Source organism: Corythoichthys intestinalis, chromosome 3, assembly GCF_030265065.1.
Source record: "Corythoichthys intestinalis isolate RoL2023-P3 chromosome 3, ASM3026506v1, whole genome shotgun sequence".
NCBI classification, from domain to species: domain Eukaryota; kingdom Metazoa; phylum Chordata; class Actinopteri; order Syngnathiformes; family Syngnathidae; genus Corythoichthys; species Corythoichthys intestinalis.
In genome coordinates, this window is record NC_080397.1 from 60,983,438 (window position 1) to 61,003,895 (window position 20,458).

At 42.1% G+C, this 20,458-nt stretch overlaps 1 protein-coding gene across 6 annotated transcripts in view; it reads right to left on the minus strand.

Annotated features, from left to right (window-relative positions):
* Positions 1–18,299, minus strand: part of ank1a (ankyrin 1, erythrocytic a) — a 283,424-nt gene extending 265,125 nt beyond the window's left edge. For all 6 annotated transcript variants that reach the window (XM_057831859.1, XM_057831858.1, XM_057831857.1 and 3 more), the window contains exon 1: positions 18,043–18,299. In XM_057831859.1, the coding sequence (XP_057687842.1) occupies positions 18,043–18,168 (126 nt within the window). In that variant the 5' untranslated portion in view covers positions 18,169–18,299. The remainder of the gene's footprint in view (positions 1–18,042) is intronic.
* Positions 18,300–20,458: the final 2,159 nt, after the last annotated feature.

A 20,458-nucleotide genomic window follows, 5' to 3' on the forward strand; every position in this document is an offset into this window, starting at 1 on the left:
TAAAGCATCAATCGTCCAAAGAGCATGAGTGCCCTCTAGTGGAGGAATTAGTTCCTGGCTTGAATAGTTCAATAGTGAATACTTCCTTCATAGTACTGATTCTGAAATTAAAAGGACCATATCTCCAGTTTTCCGTGGTCAATCAGTGCCAAATAAAAACTGGGAGCGAGGTTAAAATCTGCGCTTTGAAGTCATGTTAACCACAGCGCTCTATGTCAAATACTTCATTTTTTACAGTCCTTTAAAGAAGCCATGTGATTGAACAGGCAGAAGGCACCCTTCAAATCTCAGAGACCTGGAGCAGTTGGCCAAAGAACAATGGTCTAAAATTCCAGCAGAGCACTGTAAGAAACTCACTGATGGATGCTGTATGCTAACTTGTATTTTTAGTTTTAAACATATTGTATGGCTCTCATGGAATTACATTTAAAAACATGTGGTGTTCATGGCTGTCTCAGCCAAAAATGTTCCCAACCCCTGGGTTAAAGGAAAAAAAACAAACAGACGAAGTCTCAACACCAAAAGCTTTGCTGTGTGATACCAAACAACAATGACATATCACATTACATTACTGCATTGCATCTGTATTCGCGCGCCATCTTTCATCCATTTTACTTGTACATTATGAGGACGCATTTCAATAACCCTGATCTCTCTCAATTCTGGTTTCAACGAGTTATGCAATAGCTGCACTGTCAGAATAACAATTGAGAGGAGAGATTAGCACAACTGGCCAAGGAGAGAGATTGTGAGGAAGACGGCAGAAAGGGAGGGAGGCACTTGACGGAGAGTCTGAGGAAGCCCCTCTCAATATGACACATCATTTCACGTGCTGTCTCGGAAATAAATAGATTATGTGCTGCAGTGGGAGGATGAACAAAGGCAAACGCTGCCATCATTAAGGTTTAACGCCGGGACTGGCGCAATCGTATGTGTCGGATGAGCTTTGTTTACCATCAGCAGCCAACACGCTCATGTGAATGTATGCTTTTACTGTACCAAAATTCTGGCGTATTCAAATAACATTAAAAACCATCCCAGACAGAATGAAAGTGTTTCAGCACTAAATACTCAAAAGCTTCAGTTCTGGGAAAGCCGGAACCCCTGCAGAGAAGGAGTGCCTGCTGGATGTTTGATATTGCCTCCTCATTCATCTGTGTGTGCATGTTTTTTTTGTTTTTTTTTAAACTATTCTTGAACGGAATTTATAACAACTTAAAGGGATCCTCTATTTTTAAAACAAGTAATTCTTAAAAGATAAATGTTAGAATGAGTTATAATAATTTAACATTAAAACCCCCTTAATGTTTTTGTTTTAATAAAGTTTGTAAAATTATTTTAAATGATAGGTCGCCATTCTTGTTACGTCGCAGTGCGTGACGTCACTGGTCCCATTGCCGAAATTCCAGCGTGTCACTTGTAGGAGTGGGAACCTCTTGGTACCTCGCGATACGATACGATTTGCGATACAAAGTTCACGATAACGATGATCTGACGATATGGCGATACAACGATTATCGATACATTGGTCAGGAAATCCTTCTAGGACAGCCAACTAATAAACAGAAAAACAAGCTCCTGCTGTGAATTGGAATGAGTTTATCACTAGTAGACCAACAGTCCATTTGAACTGGAAGGGGGGCAGGGAATGAACTTTCGTTAATTCGCTGCCAGCCCTCCCACTTCAAATGGATTGAACGTCTACGGCTGTCAGTGGCAGCCAATGCCAGGCAAAGAGGTCTTTTTCTGCCATTTAAGGTCATTTACCTGTTGATTTTCAGTTACTTCCTGTTGATTTTCCAGTATTTTATGGATCACTTCCTGTTGATTTTGAGTTAATGAACAGGAAGTGACCTGGGAATCACCCAAATGAATAGGCAGTGACTCAAACTCAACAGGTAATTACCTGTAAACGCCCTAAAATGGACAGCAAGTAACCTGTAAATGCCCTGAAAATCGGACAGAATGACTAAATCTCTGTCTAAATGGATTGGGCGTCAAGCACCGTCAATGCAGCCTTAGAGTTAATTGAGACACTATTATGGTGGAAGATTTTGATAGCAACTTGTTGGTTCATTTTTATTAATTTTTTTAGACATTGACACCTTTTTAAAACGATATTTCGATTCTTGGCAGGGGCATATCGATAACCTTTTGGGATATAAAGTATCACGATATACCACCATTTCGATATATTGTCACACCCCTAGTCACTTGTTAGCTTTCCCAACATGTCGTCAGCTCTACCCTTCCTATTTGAACCAGATCTGAAAAGTGAAGAGCAGGACAGTACTGTCGATCGTTCACAAGACGAGCTTCAGGGAAAAATGCGTGCAGCAAATACCTGATAAGACAAAAGTTGGGCAAAACTGGTGATGCGAGAGAGTCCTGTTGGGAACTGTGGTTGGGAGCGAGAGTGTATGCTGTCCGGTTTTATTAGCAGATATTCAAGGTAAGCATATTGCGTTTTCAAACTTATCCCAATATAATTATGTAGATTGTTAGCATCCAGAGCTGTCGTGTGCTTTACATACAGTACAGGCCAAAGAGCACACCTTGTGTAATCCATGTCTTGTACATTGTAACGCGTGGTAGCTAGGATACGTGTATAAAAGTACCAAAAAGGGGAGAAGCTTCAACTATGCACATTTATTCACAAAAAATTATATTTCCACCTTGACCACTCATCACTCGGGAGCTCAGCAGTAAGCAAACACGCGTTCCCTGACGAACTCCAACATTGTTGTGAGGTCCACGTCAGAGTCACTGTCGTCACTGTAGCGTGCCATAGTGCTTTAATTATTTACCATAATTTTTGGACTATAAGCCGCTACTTTTTTTCCATCATTTTGAAGCCTGCGGCTTATAGTCCAGTGCAGCTTATTTGTTGATTTGGGGGGGGGGTTAATAGACAACACATGCCTCCTACCATGCATTGCAGCACTATAGACGTAAATAACAATCAAAATTCATGTTATGTGCTAATTATTTATTCAGTTACTGTTCCAGTTGTTTCATTAATTGCTTGTTGTGGTATTTGGTATCACTTTATTTGGGAGCAGCGTCATAACACTGTCCTAAGACCGTCATAATTATGACATGACACTATCATGGGCATTACTGAATGCTTATGACACATGTCATTAAGTGTCATCTGGCAAATTATGTTACTAACTCCATTTATGTCCAGCTCAGATCTTTTACATCTATTGAAAAGTGAGATAATTTGCCGAATAACACTAAATGACATCTGTTATAAGCATTCATTAATGCCCATGACAGTGTCATGTCATAATGAAAGTCTCATGGTGCCACTGTCAAAGTGTTACCAAATAACATAACTAGCAATAATGAAACAAATGGAACAATAACCGAATAAATAATTAGCACAGAACATGAATTTTGATTGTTATTTACATCTGTTGCGCCGCAATGCTTGCTAGGAGGCATGTTGGACAACAACAGGGTTGACAGCAGGTTGCAGAAGAGATTGACTGTCTCCCCCAAGGGAGCAGTGATGGCCAAATGAAGCTTCTAGAAGCAATGAAGCTTCGCAGCCAATTGGTTCAAAGCTTCATGGTGGTTCATTTGGTCTTCTGACTGTCGTATGATGCTGCAGTCTAATGAAGTGTTACCGGTTAATATTTTATTGTGTAAATATCCCATAATACAGTGAGGACAGCTGCGGCCTATAGCCCAGTGCGGCTTATTTATGAACAAATGCCGTTTTTGTGTCACATTTGGTGGGTTGCGGCTTATAGTCAGGTGCGCCTTATAGTGCGAAAATTACGGTAGTATGATTGGGGGAAAACTCCCACAGAGAATAGTCAACATAAAAGATAGCAATAGTAACCCAAATCCGTGTTTTTACTCACTCGAAGATCCAGGAATTAGACCGATCCCATGGCAATGTCGCAGCCGTCGATTCCATAAAAAAAGACTGATCCGAAAAGCCGCTGTGGTACCGACGAATCAAAAAAATGGACAGATCCGAAACCAATATTGCAGACGTGATGGGACCGTCGGATCCAGAAAATAGACGGATCCCTTACTTGACTGAGGATCCAGGAAAATGTTCGGGCGCCAGATGTAACGCGTGGTGGGTGGGGTACGTGCATACAGGGACCAAAAAGGGGGAGAAGCTTCCACTTATGCACATTTTTTTCACTAAAAACAATAATTCCACCTTGACCACTCACTTCACTCCCCTTGTTTCCATTTGGCTGGAAATTGCATCCAAAAGCAGCACATCGTGGCATTTTACTTCGCGAGTTTAGGCAGCAATAAGCAATTGTTGAACACGCTACATGTTGAGGTAATTATCGAGGGTTGACTGATTAAATATTTGCTTGATTGATTATTTGCTTGTGCTCATATATACCATGAAAAATACATATTGCCATATTTGTCTCTTATTGATATAACCAGTAAATGATTATTGCTTGCTATACTAGGTTGTAGTATAATGTTTAAGTGTTACAAAGAGTAAAGAGGGTCGGGATGACAACTGCCTTGCTTCATGGCCGCATCATTGCGTAACTAGACCTTCCGAGACATCTTCAGCACCTGGCATCTGGACTTTCGTCTAGACCTTCGAGGACAATTTTCCATTCGAGGACATCTTCCATGGCCGCAGCGTTGCATAACTGAAGTGTCTGGGTCATTTTGACCGTTTTTTTACATGTGCCTTTGCTTACACACGTGTACTTAGTTAGTTCCACCTACATGCTCACACATAGCCAACCAAAATCACATGGGTGTCTCCAGCTTGCCCCCCCCCCCCTCAGGGCGGCACCCTTCTGTGTTAGGACAAACCCCTAAATAAAAATAGCAAGGAGGGTTTTTCTTTAGATCAATTTTGGTAATCTAGCATTCCTCTGTCTAGTCACTCTTTTGCTCTCCTCGGCCAAGAAAACTGAGTGTCTTCTCTCCTTATTTTTGGGTAATTTTACAAATGCCTACCTAAGAACTTGACACTACACATTTGGAAAGATCCCAATGATGTCATCACTGCGAGCCCGCAAACCATGGCGCCAACTAACGGTCAAAATATGGACTAAATATTGTAAAATATTGCCATTGATTTATTTTATGTGTTTCTAACAACATATTTTAGTACAAGAGAACAATTGTGGTTTATTAGAGCCTACATGTATTTAAGTTAGAGGATCACTTTAAGAATACTGGGAGATTTCTTTAATGACACGAACCTGAATGGGTGGTATCGCAGCTATGAACTCGTTCTCTGCAACCTCATAAAAAAAGCCTGTGAAGGAAGGAGGAGGGAGCGGTGGGTTTGGGGGCTTGGCCTCACGCGCATCTTCCGCTGCAGCGTTAATTAAAGGAGTGTGCGCCGCAGCTCCCAGCCAACCTGCCCATACAGCACTCATACAGTCTTCCCCAGCCTCCATCAACCTGAATGGACCAAGCCTGCTGAGTCATCCGACTATGGGCTTCCACTAAGGCCACCTGAATACACATTCCATCAATTCAAAGGACACAGAACTGACAGACGTGATATACAACCCTGAACACTTCCTTGGGTGAGACTACGTATTGACTAATCCTAACCTTACTTATTGTGGTCTTAAACTTGCCTTGACCTCATGAGGGGCGTGATGATACCTGTGGTCACAATAATAATCACAAGTAATAGCTGACAGGCAGTGCTTAATTTGTAAATCATAAGGTGCCGGAACGTAAAGTACATATGACAGCGCAGGGATGACGAGACAGGCACAGGTCCCTGAACATACGCAGAAAATAGTGCCGAAAACAACCAATGCCCAATTGCCATGCTGTTGGACTTTTCTTTTGTCTTTCTTTTCTTTGTGCTTTTCTGACTCGTTTTGAACCATCTTCCTTCTTTTTGAAATAAAGACAGTAAATGCAACTGTCTTTTTGGCATGTTGAAATCCCATTTGATCCTGGCTGCTTGCTCCCCAGATGCCGCAAATTTCAAAAGTTTTTTTTTTTTTTTTTTTTTTTTTTTAAATGTTAGCCCTTAAATACCTGCAACATGAAGCATTAATCAGAGAATCCCAAAATTTAAAAAATAAGGTCCTAATTAGGGTTGTTCCGATCATGTTTTTTGCTCCCGATCCGATCCCGATCATTTTAGTTTGAGTATCTGCCGATCCCGATATTTCCCGATCCGATTGCTTTTTTTTTTTTTTTTTTTTAATCCCGATTCAATTCCAATCATTCCCTATAATTTTTCCCGATCATATACATTTTGGCAATGCATTAAGAAAAAAAGGAATAAAACTCGGACGAATATATACATTCAACATACAGTACATAAGTACTGACAATAAATCCTCAAGATTGCATTTACATTATTAACATTCTTTCTGTGAGAGGGATCCACGGATAGAAAGATTTGTGACTTTGTATATTGTGACTAAATATTGCCATCTAGTGTATTTGTTGAGCTTTCAGTAAATGATACTGCAGTCATTCAACCCAAATGCATGATGGAAAGTGGACCCATGACTGTGCGTAGTGCTATCAATTGGTATATCTTCTCTGCGTTGGGAAATAACATAAGGTGTTAAGAAAATGATCAATTGCTACCTTGCATCCCCACTTTGCTTCCCATGATATTTCTAATCGTAGGGAGAGGGATTGTCAGGCTTTAGCCAATTAAAATAAGGCTCCAAAGGCTAGCAAAATTCACTCTACTCATTTTACGCTGCCTTTTAGCTCTCTATATAGACAAAACGGCGCCATTACAGATGGAGCGCGACAATGCGTGAGTGGGTCGTGCAGCGCATGCATTAATTGCGTTAAATATTTTAACGTGATACATTTTAAAAAAAATTAATTACCGCCGTTATTGGGATAAATTTGATAACCCTACCTTAAGCCTAAACTTAAGACTCTGGATAAGTGTAACATATTATGTTTGTAACATTAAATACAATTAGAAAACGATTTAATTAAAATAAAATATATATATATATATATATATATATTAAAATAAGGCATGGCCGATATTTTTTTGCCGATTCCGATACTTTGAAAATGACGTCATCTCTAGTCCTAATGAAACCTTTTTTTCAAATTTGTAAAATGAAAAGTCAAAATGAATATGTGTAATAAGCGCTCTGATATCTATAAGCCTTCCTAAATCCTGTTTGTTTTTCTCATGAAACCTGCAGATGCATGTGTTGACTTGCATCCATCTTTTTTTTTTTTCCAAAAAGAATTGTCAAAATTCTGAATTATTCACGAAATCATGAAATTTTAGGTGTATCAAATGTGAGACGTTTGGCAATAATGGGTTAGGGGCATGATTTGTTGATCCAGCTTTTCAGTGCATCAACAAATCTCCGACTCTTTCAAATGACGTTAAACTTTTATTAACAAAACAACATGCAATTCTTGGGAATTGTTCTGTAAATGAATTTATGCATATTATTATTATTTTATTTTATATTGTACTGTCCCTAATATAATGTTTTCTGAGGCACCCTGAAGGGCACGCAACGTTACTTTTGTTTGGTCATGTGATGCGGGAGTGAGATAGCGAGGCACAGCCTGCCAAGAGCCACAAGTTCTGTTCGTGCCGTTAGCTCCACGTAGGCCTGTCGCGATAACAAATTTTAGTGTGCGATAATTATTCTCATAAATTATTGCGATATGCGATATTATTGCGCCCCCCCCAATTTTTTAAAAACCAACTTACAATAACACAGTGAGAATACAGTATACAGTTGTGGTCAAAAGTTTACATACACTTGAGAAGAACATAATGTCATGGCTCTCTTGAGTTTCCAGTTATTTCTACAACTCTGATTTTTCTCTGATAGAGTGATTGGAACAGATACTTCTTTGTCACAAAAAACATTCTTGAAGTTTGGTTCTTTTATGACTTTATTATGGGTGAACAGAAAAAAAGTGATCAAATCTGCTGGGTCATAATATACATACATGGATCTGAAAAAGCGAATCATTGACTTGAACAAGTCAGGAAAGCCACTTGGAGCCATTTCAAAGCAGGTGCAGGTCCCAAGAGCAACAGTGCAAACAATTGTTTGTAAGTATAAAGTGCATGGCACTGTTTTGTCACTGCCACGATCAGAAAGAAAACGCAAGCTATCACCTGCTGCTGAGAGAAAATTGGTCAGGAGGGTGAAGATTCAACCGAGAATCACCAAAAAGCAGATCTGCCAAGAATTAGAAGCTGCTGGAACACAGGTGTCAGTGTCCACAGACAAGCGTGTTTAGGACTGAAAGGCTGCCGTGCAAGAAGGAAGCCCTTGCTCCAAAAGCGGCACCTTAAGGCTCGACTGAAGTTTGCTGCTGATCACATGGACAAAGATAAGACCTTCTGGAGGAAAGTTCTGTGGTCAGACCAAACAAAAATCCAGCTGTTTGGCCCCAATGGCCAGCAATATGTTTGGAGGAGAAAAGGTGAGGCCTTTAACCCCAAGTACACCATGCCTACCGTCAAGCACGGTGGTGGTAGTATTATGCTGTGGGGCTGTTTTTGCTGCCAATGGAACTGGTGCTTTACGGAGAGTAAATGGGATAATGAAGAAGGAGGATTACCTTCAAATTCTTTAAGATAACCGAACGTCATCAGCCCGAAGATTGGGTCTTGGGTGCAGTTGGGTGTTCCAACAGGACAAGGACCCCAAACACACCTCAAAAGTGGTAATGGAATGGCTAAATCAGGCTAGAATTAAGGTTTTCGAATGGCCTTCCCAAAGTCCTGACTTAAACCCCATTGAGAACTTGTGGACAATGCTGAAGAAACAATTCCATGTCAGAAAGCCATCAAATTTAACTGAACTGCACCAATTCTGTCAAGAGGAGTGGTCAAAGATTAAACCAGAAGCTTGCCAGAAGCTTGTGGATGGCTACCAAAAGCGCCTAGTTGAAGTGAAAATGGCCAAGGGACATGTTACCAAATATTAGCGCTGCTGTATGTATATTTTTGACCCAGCAGATTTGATCACCTTTTTCTGTTCACCCATAATAAAGTCATAAAAGAACCAAACTTCATGAATGTTTTTTGTGACAAAGAAGTATCTCTTCCAATCACTCTATCGTTTTAAGTTTGGCAATGACCATTTGGATTATCCAGAGGAGTCATGGGAGTAAGTCATGTGGTCATATGAGATCAAAATGGAACATTTTGGTCTTAATTCCACTCATAGTGTTTGGAGGAGGAAGAATGATGAGTACCATCCCAACAACACCATCCCTACTGTGAAGCATAGGGGTGGTAGCATCTTCCCTCTTTTTACTTTTACTTCACTAGATTTTACAGCACGTACAGTATCTGCTCTTTTTACTCCACTACTTTTTAAATAATCGCATGCGTTACACGTAACTTTGATTTTTTTCTCAATGTGAAATACTAGTTGTGTTTACATGCCTCTGGTGCAACCGATAAGCCCCGTGCAACTATACCTAACTGAGCACTAGAAGCAGCAACACGAATACAAGCAAGATTGGCAGGTGAACAAGATATTAACCAATTAAAAACCACCACACACTTGTACAGTAGGTGGTGGTATGCACCTGAAAGTTGTATGCAATCCACAATTAAACTAAGTTTTGAGTTTTTGAGGTTGTTAAGCTTTTGTTTACAATGGCACTGAAGCCCAGGGGCCTACGATAGAAAGGCAGTTCCTGACATTGTAGGGTTGGCGGACGTCCAGAGCGGCAATTTGCCAGGGGCGGAGCTTGGAAGCACTCGAGTGATTCTCCGCTAGCCCTGCCTGACTTGACCTTCATCGAACCCCTTAGACTGACTCATCGAACCCCTGGTGTTCGATGGAACCCAGTTTGAGAACCACCGCACTAGATTCATGTTTATGCTCCGTTTAGCTACACTTTTAATTAAATCTACCGCAAAAAAAATAAATGTTCTCCACGTTATTTAAGCAAATTGTTCTTTTACGTGATTATTGGGATCAATACCTGACGCGTTGACCTGGGCCAGTGGTTTTGATAGTGGGCCCAGAGGACTTCAAGAGCCACGGGAGCTACCAAATGTGGTGAATAAACGTTGGTAAAATAATTATAAAAATATAAAATCAGATTTTGATGTTCTCCAGACCAGAGATCCCCAACCACCAGGTTGTGGACCGGTACCGGTCCGTGGTGCATTTGCTGCTGGGCTGCAGAGAAATAATAAATAATTTGTTATCAACCGCAATCTGTCCTGAGCCCTCTTGACACATCAATACTAATCCAAGTACAGATTTGCGTACGTCGCATTTTGGTGGTTGGCCGCCATTACTGAAATGTTTGCAGCCCAGCATCAGTCAATGTAAACAGTAACGTTAGCCGCTGTTGGCTGTGTGCTGCGGGCGGCGATGTCTTTGGACAGATTTTTTACGGAGAAAATGCCACTTGCTGAGCCGGAAGAGGAGCCTAGGACCAATTCCATTCTGCATAATATGTGGCTAAAACCTAGCAAACGAGGCAACAAAAGCGCATGCAATGTAAGCATCATAACTTGTGGCGAACCGTATTACTAAAGCCAAGAAACCTTTCACGATTGACAGCGCCCCGTGAAAAAAAAAGGCCCACATCACACTGGTCCAGGGTGCAAAAAAGGTTGGGGACCACTGCGCTAGACTCATTAGCTTTTACAATCCTCCAACTAAACATGACACAGAAAACAGAGCGACTGTAAAGATATGGCTGACTTTGCAGAGGTAATTAGGGCTACACATCTTTGTCCATGAAACTGACTAACTAATGAGATGATAGAGCTGCCAATAACAAAAGTGCACTGCCAGGGGTTCTAACTAAAACTGGATTGCTTCAAAAATGTTCACTTTAATCTCTGACAACAAGACTGCAGGAAAGCGGGTAGAAATGATCAGACGACAGGTTCTCACTGTGATGAGCTTAGTAACCACTGCAGCACCACTAATCCGCTGCACCAACCTGCACAAACAGTCAAACACACACACATGCATCATCACTTAAGACGGTATTACAATCAGTCTCGGATATATTGGCACAGGTACCTCTGAGAAGGTCCTATTTCTAGTTTAGAGAGTAGGGTGGGGAAAGATATTGCAGGGCAAAGAATAGCAGACAGAGGCATAACTTGGACTGAAACCAACAAAATGTTTATGCAGAAGAAGATAGTCACTGTTAGCCAAGAGAGCCGCACTGTGCTACACCACTGGGGTTTACCTCACACGATGGCAAGGGCGTAGGTTTGCATAGGGACGGTAGGGACATAACACAACCAACTTTTCAGGATGCCCAAATTGTCCCCAACAACTTTCAAGCAACCTTATTTGCATTATATTATGACTTCTGATATATAGGTCATTTAAATTGTCATCCCATATGTTGTAAGGATAGAATTAACCGTACTGAAGGGGATAGTTACTTTTCTCTCAGACACCATATTACTGTTTGCATTAGTCTAACACATTCAATATAGTAAAGCATTTAACCATAGTTTAAAGAAACAAGCTCCATGCCCCTTTGATACAGTAAAGTGGACCAGCTTATCAGCCCTCGCCTGATAAGCAAAGGAAAAGATGTCAGCAGCTCTTCAGTGGGGTCAGGAAACCCCCACCCTACCAAGGCAACAAGTTGATAGCTCGGCGCCTTAGACGTCAAGGCATGCCGAACCCCCACCCCTGTTGCCGTGGCAACAACGACCCAGCCACGAAAGACGACACACGAACTTGACCACCCAAACCCGCCACAGAAGGATTATCCCAAGACAACAGCCAAGCACGCCTTCTGCCCGGCCCATTCCACCGCAGCTTTCAAAAGACTGAACATTTAGCTAACAACTGTCGCGTCTGGGGAACATTCCGATGTATCCGTTGTTTTGCGGACCCTGCATTGCCTCTCCGTCCTCTGTTTTGCCTTGCTTTTTGATCACTCTCGACAAATAAATTGTCAACCTGTTTTTGGTGGGCCTTCTTTGAACCGTTCAAAATGGAATTAGTACAAAGGGTTAACACTGGAGTGGACGCGCAGGGTTTGGCTTTCCGGCCAACTTACTGGGGCTGCGCCAGCGGGACGCTTATTGGTTCGGCTGTCGCTGTTCCGGCGGCTTGGCTGGGAAGCAGAATTCCTTTAATACCTAGGGCATAGGTTTGGTCTCAACATTGGTAGGGACGAAATTACCATAATGCACATAATGCAAAGAATGATCCAAATAAGCGACAGCTAGCTTGACTTCGTTGTTCCTTGCGGAGGCTGGCCTGGCCGCAGTAGTTTTGCAGGTTAGCAAGTTTGATGTTATGCTAACCCTGATGCAGGTCGGTCTTTCAGTAGCAAAATTAGTGGTGTGTCCCCCACTTCCACAATATTGACTTATTTTTACATGATTTACAGTGGCTGCTGCTGCTGGCTTAAAAAAAAACTTCAAATATCGCTACTCTCCGAAGGGGGCGGAGGCGGCGGCATATTGTCGACATGAATCTGGTGGGGCTGTGTGAGTGTGTGTGTGTGTCTTTGTGGCGGGGCGGGTGGGGGCTTCAACTCATCAGCCAACCAAATGTTCGTTTGAGGGAGAAAAGAAATGAACCGGCACATTCAGCAAGTGAAAAGGTATAAATTGAAGTCTGAAAATAATGAAAATAATTCACTTAATAACGGTACGGTCTATTCTATGATTACAACATATGGGAAGACAATCTAAATAACCTATATAACTGAACTCTTTTTAATGCAAATAAGGTTGCTTAAAAGTTGGTGGGGACAATTTGAGCATCCTGAAAAGTTGCTAGTGTTATGTCCCTACCGTCCCTATGCAAACTTACGCCATTGGACCATACCATTATTATGTGAATTAATTTAATTATGTCCACATTTACAGTACATTTACCCCTTTTCCCTTGCTGAATGTCCCGGTCCAATTTTTTCCCTCAAATGCACATTTGATTGGCTGAGGACTTGACCCCCCACCCCCACCCCACCACTACACACTCATGCACCCACTCACAGACCCGACAGAAATACAACATGTCGACAACATGCAGCCTCCTCCGCCCACTTCGAAGAGGCGGGACATTAGAAGTAATGTAAAAAGACATCAATGCTGTGGAGGTGGGGAACACACCACTAATTTTGCTACTGAAAGTCTGACCTGCATTGGAGTTAGAATAACATTAAACTGTGTGAATTTGCTAACTTGTAAAACTCCAACAGGAAGCTGCTTAGAGAGAAGTGTCCTTTGGTTTGTGTTTTTTACCGTTAACGTTAATTAAATTGTGAGAAATGTAGTGAAAAGAGGTTTGCCCCCTTCTCCCCAATTTTCGTTTTAATTTTTATTCATGTGGTCTTAAATTAGCCGAAGGGAGCTTTCCTTTTTTTTTTTTTTTTTTTTTTAAAGTTTGGCTGTGCTTGTTGACAAAAGCAGTAGTGTTTTACCTGAGGAAAGGCTACATTTTAAATTATTTTTGTTATTCCCGGACTAAAAAGTTTTTTCAGTTAATTTCTGTATTTAGACAGACAACGTTGAGTGGTCTTCAGACAAATGTTTATTTTTTGCACTCGTGGATAGTTAAGAGATATTTATTTATTGTGTATTTTAAAATAATTTATGTTCAAAAATTGCACTTTCAATTGGCTATTAACATCCAGATATTTATTCTGGAAGTTTTCAAAATGTTTCTTAAGTTGTTTTTTTAACAAAGGTTTGAATTGAACACTGTATCCCCTGAACCAATACATATGAAATTAATATAAAAGTCAATACAGCTTTATTTTGCATTGATCATTTAGCCTATCAATTAATTAGGTTTATATTCTTCAGAAATCTAGCCCTGACCGCCATTCTCCCAATCTATTTGGTCTTATTAATGTCCTGTCCCCAACAAAAAGTGTACATGCAGGTTATACTGATATATTGTAACTACCAATGTTGAGACCAAACATTTACCCTTGCATGATGGGGATGTGTTACAGAAGCAGACACCTTATTGCTCGACAGTCTGGAGTAGCAAAGTAGCCATAGTGCACACTGACCAGATGAACTTTATTAATGACTCTTACTTGAAAGTGTGCACACTAATGGGTCAGGACTCCGCTGCCACAACTGTCTTCCCTTCCAATTCTCCGTCTTGTAAGTAACAGACAAGCTTTACAAAACAGCATAGTATACACATGAATGGTAACCTCCCCGATAGCAGGTGGCTGTGCACCGGATCCGGTGTAAGCTTGCTTGATTACCGTGTAGCTTAATTTGCCCAAAACACTGCTAAATATACTTCTAAACTAAATAATGAATGCATAAACAAACTTATTAGCTCAAACAAAAACATACCTTATGTTGATCTTAACAGGGAGCAGCTGAAGTCAGCCATGTTAGACGAGTTATGGCATATTCGCTGTTGCCTTTAGAGGGCAGTGTATCCACCCAAAATCAGCAAAACTAAATGCAACACTTAAGACAAGCCAATACAACTTCACTCCAACTACACAAATACTCGAAGCAGCAAAATTGGATTTGAAGCTTTTTTTTTTTTGTTAATCGAATTACTCAAGTTAATCGGGCTAAGGCTCAAGGATACTCTTCTAAAATAAAATGAAAACTTTTATAAAACCTTTAAAACAGCATATCCCTGTTGTCACGTTACTAAACAACATTGAGAGATTTCTCTGAATAAGTTTGCTAAAAGTCAACCTTAATAGGGTAAAACTTGAAATCATTACACTAAGCCCTGACCTCCAACTCTTGCTGGAGCAGTTTGCAGCAGAGTATGAAGCGGTCAGGATGAAGATCAGTGCCTCTAAATCTGAGACCACGGTCCTCAGTCGGAAAAGGGTAGCGTGCCTTCTCTGGGTCGGGGATGAGATCCTGCCCCAAGTGGAGGAGTTCAAGTATCTTGGGGTCTTGTTCACGAGTAAGGGTAGGAGGGATCGGGAGATCAACAGGCGGATTGGTGCAGCGTCTGGAGTTATGCGGACTCTGGTCCGTAGTGGTGAAGAAGGAGCTGAGCCAAAAGGCGAAGCTCTCGATTTACCAATCGATCTACGTTCCTACTAGGCCTGAACGATATTGGAAAAAACTATTGCTGCAATTTTTGGGGGGGTTTGCGATATTATATTGCGAAAAAATATATATATATTTTTTAAAGACATTTTCACTAGATGACTTGAATAGCTGTTTGGAAAGACTTTGGATGACTCACCATCACCACAGTGTACAGTGATCCCTCGTTTTTCGCGGTTAATGGGGACCACAATCCGTGCGATAAGTGAAAAACCGCGAAGTTGCGCCCCCCAATTTTTTTTTTTTTTTTTTGTGTGTGCTCAGTGTATTTATTCAGATTTAGCATTGGAAAGAGATACATATAAGGCATGTTTTTTTCTTTTTCCCAAAAGTATGTTTTTAAATATATATTTATACAGTATATAAACATATATTAATAAATGGTTTTAAGCATTTCAAATGTAATAATTATGATCAGTTTTAAACATAACTGTCAAACCAAATCATTTTTGAACAAGAATAAAGTACTGTAGTCGAAAAATGCTTGGCTCTATTCAATACTTCTGTTTATCTACCTTAGCTGTGACTCTTGGTGGACATGTAGAAATTACGAACTCCTCATGATCACTTCTGGCATTTAATTTATATGTCTCAAACGTCTCCACACACACACACACATTCATTCCAACGCGGCTTCCTTGCAGAAACTGTTTAACAAGTTAAACGATGATTGACAGCTGCTGCGCTGTGATGTCCGCTTCTTTGGCAAGATCAAAGATACCAGCATCGTTAACTTTAATAAGCAAGTGCTGCAGTGACTGCGAGGTTCAAAGAGCTGGGAGAGGGAGGGTGTGAGGCTCTGCGCAGAGCAGAAAACAGGGCGTATGTGGATTAAAAAAAATAAAAACTATCGCACGTCCTTGCGATGGGACTATCGCGCACGCACACATCGCGATGGCGATGTTTAAATGATATATCGTTCAGGCTTAGTTCCTACCCTCACCTATGGTCACGAGGCGTGGGTCGTGACCGAAAGAACAAGATAAGCGGCCGAAATGATTTTCCTCCGCAGGGTGTCAGGACTCTCCCTTAAGGCTGATTTCTGCGTCTACGTAATGCAGACCCAATTTATGACCCTACACTGTAGCCTGACGTCCACCTCCACCTGTGATTGGTCTGCTCAGAACGTTGTTTCCAGTTCAGCACAACAACACCATCGTTTTCAAACATTTACAAACGTCTTTTCTGTCGCCTACGCTTCAACATTTGTATTAACAACTTCTGTTGTTCAATATTGATTAGCTGCAGGTGCTAAATACACACGAGTTCCCCAAAACAGTACAAAGACAACACCACACCCCCTCAAGTGGCATGCCGGTGAATTACAGAGCAATGCGTTTCCTTGACGCAGAACTTCAAATTTGCAATGACGGCAAAGGGTCTACGCCGTCACGCCGCCATCAATGGAACGCAGAAGCATAAATTAGCGTTTACAGATAGAATGAGAAGCTAGGTCATCTGGGAAGGACTCTGTCGAGCCGTTACTCCTCTGCGTTGAGAGGAGCCAGTTGAGGTGGCTCAGGCATCTGGTTCGCATGCCTCCTGGAGAGGTGTTCCGGGCATGTCCCACCGGCGGGAGGCCCTGGGGACGACCCAAGACACGCTGGAGAGACTGCCTCTGGGACCGCCTGGGAATGCTGGAGGAGCTGGTTGAAGTGGCTAGGGAGAGAGAAGCCTGGGCTTCCCTTCTAAAGCTGCCGACCCGAACCCGGATTAAGCGTTAGATGGATGGATGGATCGTTACACTATAATGATGTCAACAGAATTTACAGTAGTTCCAAAAGGCACAGATAATAACAAGCTGCTTTGGTAGTGATAAAATAACAGAAACAAGTGTGGCACCTTTTCTTTGCCAATATTTGTATAATAAAGGGAAAAACGTTGTGTCACACTGTTGGGTCAACATCCCATGCCTGGACATAAGGTAGAGTTAAAATGTGGATGAGAGATTGGGGGGGGGGCGGGGGGGCGTTGGAAAGGCTTATTTAAGAGACTAAAGCTCCATGGTTACGTAACCGATATAGGATCCCCTGAAACAATGCACGTTGAGTCAAACTTCTGCATTAAGAGCCTCAGAAGAAACCTCAGCCGCGCTCATGCATACATTGTTAGAGCCCTGCAGGCTTTTCCTACTTGCAACACCCCTTTCCAGACTGGCTCACATTCGTGCAAAACACATTCATGACTAGCTCTCACACTTCTTCAAGAGCACAGGTTGACATGAACCTGGCTACGATATCTGATTTAACGTTCTTGTGGAACATGGAAGTCAAACTGCCTTCTCTCGTTTTAACATAGCGTATCTACGGAATGAAAAATGCAAGCATCCCAAGACTCGGGGGGAGGGAGCACTCTTATTTGGCTACAACACTCCGCCGCATCAGCACCAGATTGGTTTTCAGCCAGCTTGGCACTATGCACAGGGTTGCTGAAGAGCTATTTTCAACCAGCAGGCAACAACCAAGTCTGAAGATGATTCATTTTTTGAACCACTGCTGTGCACACAGCAGTTTTAGATAGGTGAATGACGGTCGAGTGATGTATTGTTTACAAGGAGCTCCGGAATCTTCAGGTAAAAGACAGAACCTTGCAGGTATTCCACTACAGTGGTAATTCCAAAGCCAACTACAAGGGAAGTGCACCCGCCACTAGATGATTTGTGTTCATGTAAAATTTCAAAGTACTGCAGTGAAAGTGGGAGCAAAGTGTGACGAGGCACAGAAACATAGCGCTTCATTGGCGGACAATTGATTGAGGACAGTCAATAAACTAAGCATCAAGCAATAGAAAGGATCAGGAGAGCATGCAGTGTGCTGGAAGGTTTCCCGTGTTTGTATGCCCATGACATACATGTGTGCCAGGGAGAATGTGTGTACACACAGTGGAAACACAACATGACGGACTTTCCATGTGTGCCCAGGCACCCCAGATTCAGTTAGCATGACACAAAGAAGGGAGGGGGCATCTCAACATTCCAAAACCCCCTCCCTACCTAACCAACCCCACCCCTGGTTGACTACGACACCTGTGTATCATCCCAGTACCTTGCGCTTTTTATCCCGTGACCGGCTCCTCTTCTTGACCTTTTCTTCTTCTTTCTCTTTGCGCTCCTGTTCTGCTAGCGCTTCTAAATCCTTGTTTTTGCGGAGGTGCTTGGCCGCTTGTGCCATAGCGGTCGAGAGGGTCTGGGTGGTGTCGGCTCGTCCAGGTCTTACGGTGCTGGGACTTTTATCCGGCGCGTGCCAACACTAGCGCTGCTGCTGCTGTGTTCCTCTCTGGTCCTGCAGTCTGAGCGTTCTTACTCTCCTCCTCCTCTTCAGCAGTGCAGTCACACACACACGAGCGCGCGCACTCGCAATCAGCGGCAGTCCTCAGCCGTCTGCTGTGGGATGCGATTGCAGCACAGCGCTCTCTCGATCGTTAGCGTACACTTTACCCATTCAATCTTTTCTGCAGCTTGTGTGTCTATAGTCTTCCTGTGATCAGATCATGTTCATCTCTTTCTGCATTCTTTATCTTCTCTACATTGTGTTTTCATCACCAATCGACTAAGATTTAAGGGAGGTGAAGGGACACTCAGTTGAGGAATAGCTTAAACCAGTTTTTCCTCAACACATGACATCGATTTTAGTTTATTGGCACAGGGACATACTCACCAGGATACCGGAGGAAATACAAGAAATGTAAAATATTCATGAGGGAGGGAAACAGCCTTTGACTCGTTAACTCTCCTCTTCTCCGTACTCACTCTTCTGGTGAAGCACTGCAGCAGATACACCGTGCAGGGAGGTTGGTGCAGTCTGCTTGTGTATGCAATGTCTAAGAGCTACGCAGTTCTACTTCACCCACAATTCAAAAAGGTGATACTTAGATTCTATTGGAGGACCCAATGTGACACTCAGTTGGTTTCCTGTAATCTGTTTCTCAAATTTCACACATCAGCATCAGGAATATACCTTCTAGATATTAGCGGAGCAAGTGTTAGGTGGATAAAAAGTTTAGATGAAGAGTACGCTGTCTCTCTCTTCTCCCCTGTGTTCAGTTTCCCCCCTCCTCCGCCAAACAACACTGCTGACGCAGGTAAAAAAAAAAATCCTTCAACATCCCCTTTGCCTTGCTCACTGTACATCACACATACTTAATGGATTTCTACATACAAGTGAGTACAGTCCCTGGTAAAAGTCTTGTCGCTTATCCATTTTGTAGAAACAATTGCTAATAACCTGACTTTTAATTATTCAATTGGTTCAGAAATGGCTCATAGTGGGGAGAACAAGTATTTGATACACTGCCGATTTTGCTGGTTTTCCCACTTGCAAAGCATGTAGAGGTCTGTAATTTGTATCATAAGTTCTCTTCAACTGTGAGGGACGGAATCTAATACAAAAATCTAGAAAATCACATTGTATGATTTTTAAATAATACATTTGTATTTAACTGCATGAAATAAGTAATTGATACATTACCAACGAGTAAATATTTCGGCTCTTAGTTCTTTTTTAAGAACCCCTCCTGTTCTCCACTCATTACCGGAAGTAACTGCACCTGTTTGAACTTGTTACCTGTATAAAAGACACCTGTTCACATGCTCAAACAAACAAACTCCAACCTCTCCACAATGGCCAAGACCAAAGAGCTGTGTAAGGACATCAGGGGTAAAATAATAGACCTGCACAAGGCTGGGATGGGCTACAGGAAAATAAGAAAGCAGCTTGGTGAGAAGGTAACAACTGTTGGAGCGATTATTAGGGCGGGCCAGGTTCGTGCGTGGATTGGGACGCCCGCTATCAACTTTGCTGTCCGGGGTGGCTGTCATTGTTTTAGGACAAAGCGCTTTGTCCTTGGAGTTTGCTGGGAGAGCTGATTGCAAGAGTTGGTGCGTCAATCTTGTGATAAGATGGCATTGTGTATCTCTTCTATCTATTTCTTCTCATTAAACTATGGTGTGCTATTTATTTTATATTAGTAGTGTAGTCCTACCGTAAATATGAAAATGATACTATTTCCTGATTAATTATATTATGTGTGTTAAACTAATGCAAACAATTATATGGTATGTGCGATGACGATATCTTTTCCCCTTCATTAGAAAATGGAAGAAGTTTTTGTTGTCGGTCAAGATCTCACCTTGTGGGGCATCACTGATCATGAGGAAGGTGAGGGATCAGCCCAGAACTACACGGCAGGACCTGGTCAATGACCTGAAGAGAGCTGGAACCACAGTCTCGAAGAAAACCATCGGAAACACTTTACGCCGTCATGGATTAAAATCCTACAATGCATGCAAGGTCCCGCTGCTGAAGCCAGTGCATGTCCAGACACGTCTGAAGTTTGCCACTGACCATCTGGATGATCCAGAGGAGCAATGGGAGAAGGTCATGTGGTCGGATGAGACCAAAATTGAACTTTTTGGTCTAAACTCGGCTCGTCGTGTTTGGAGGAAAATGAAGGATGAGTACA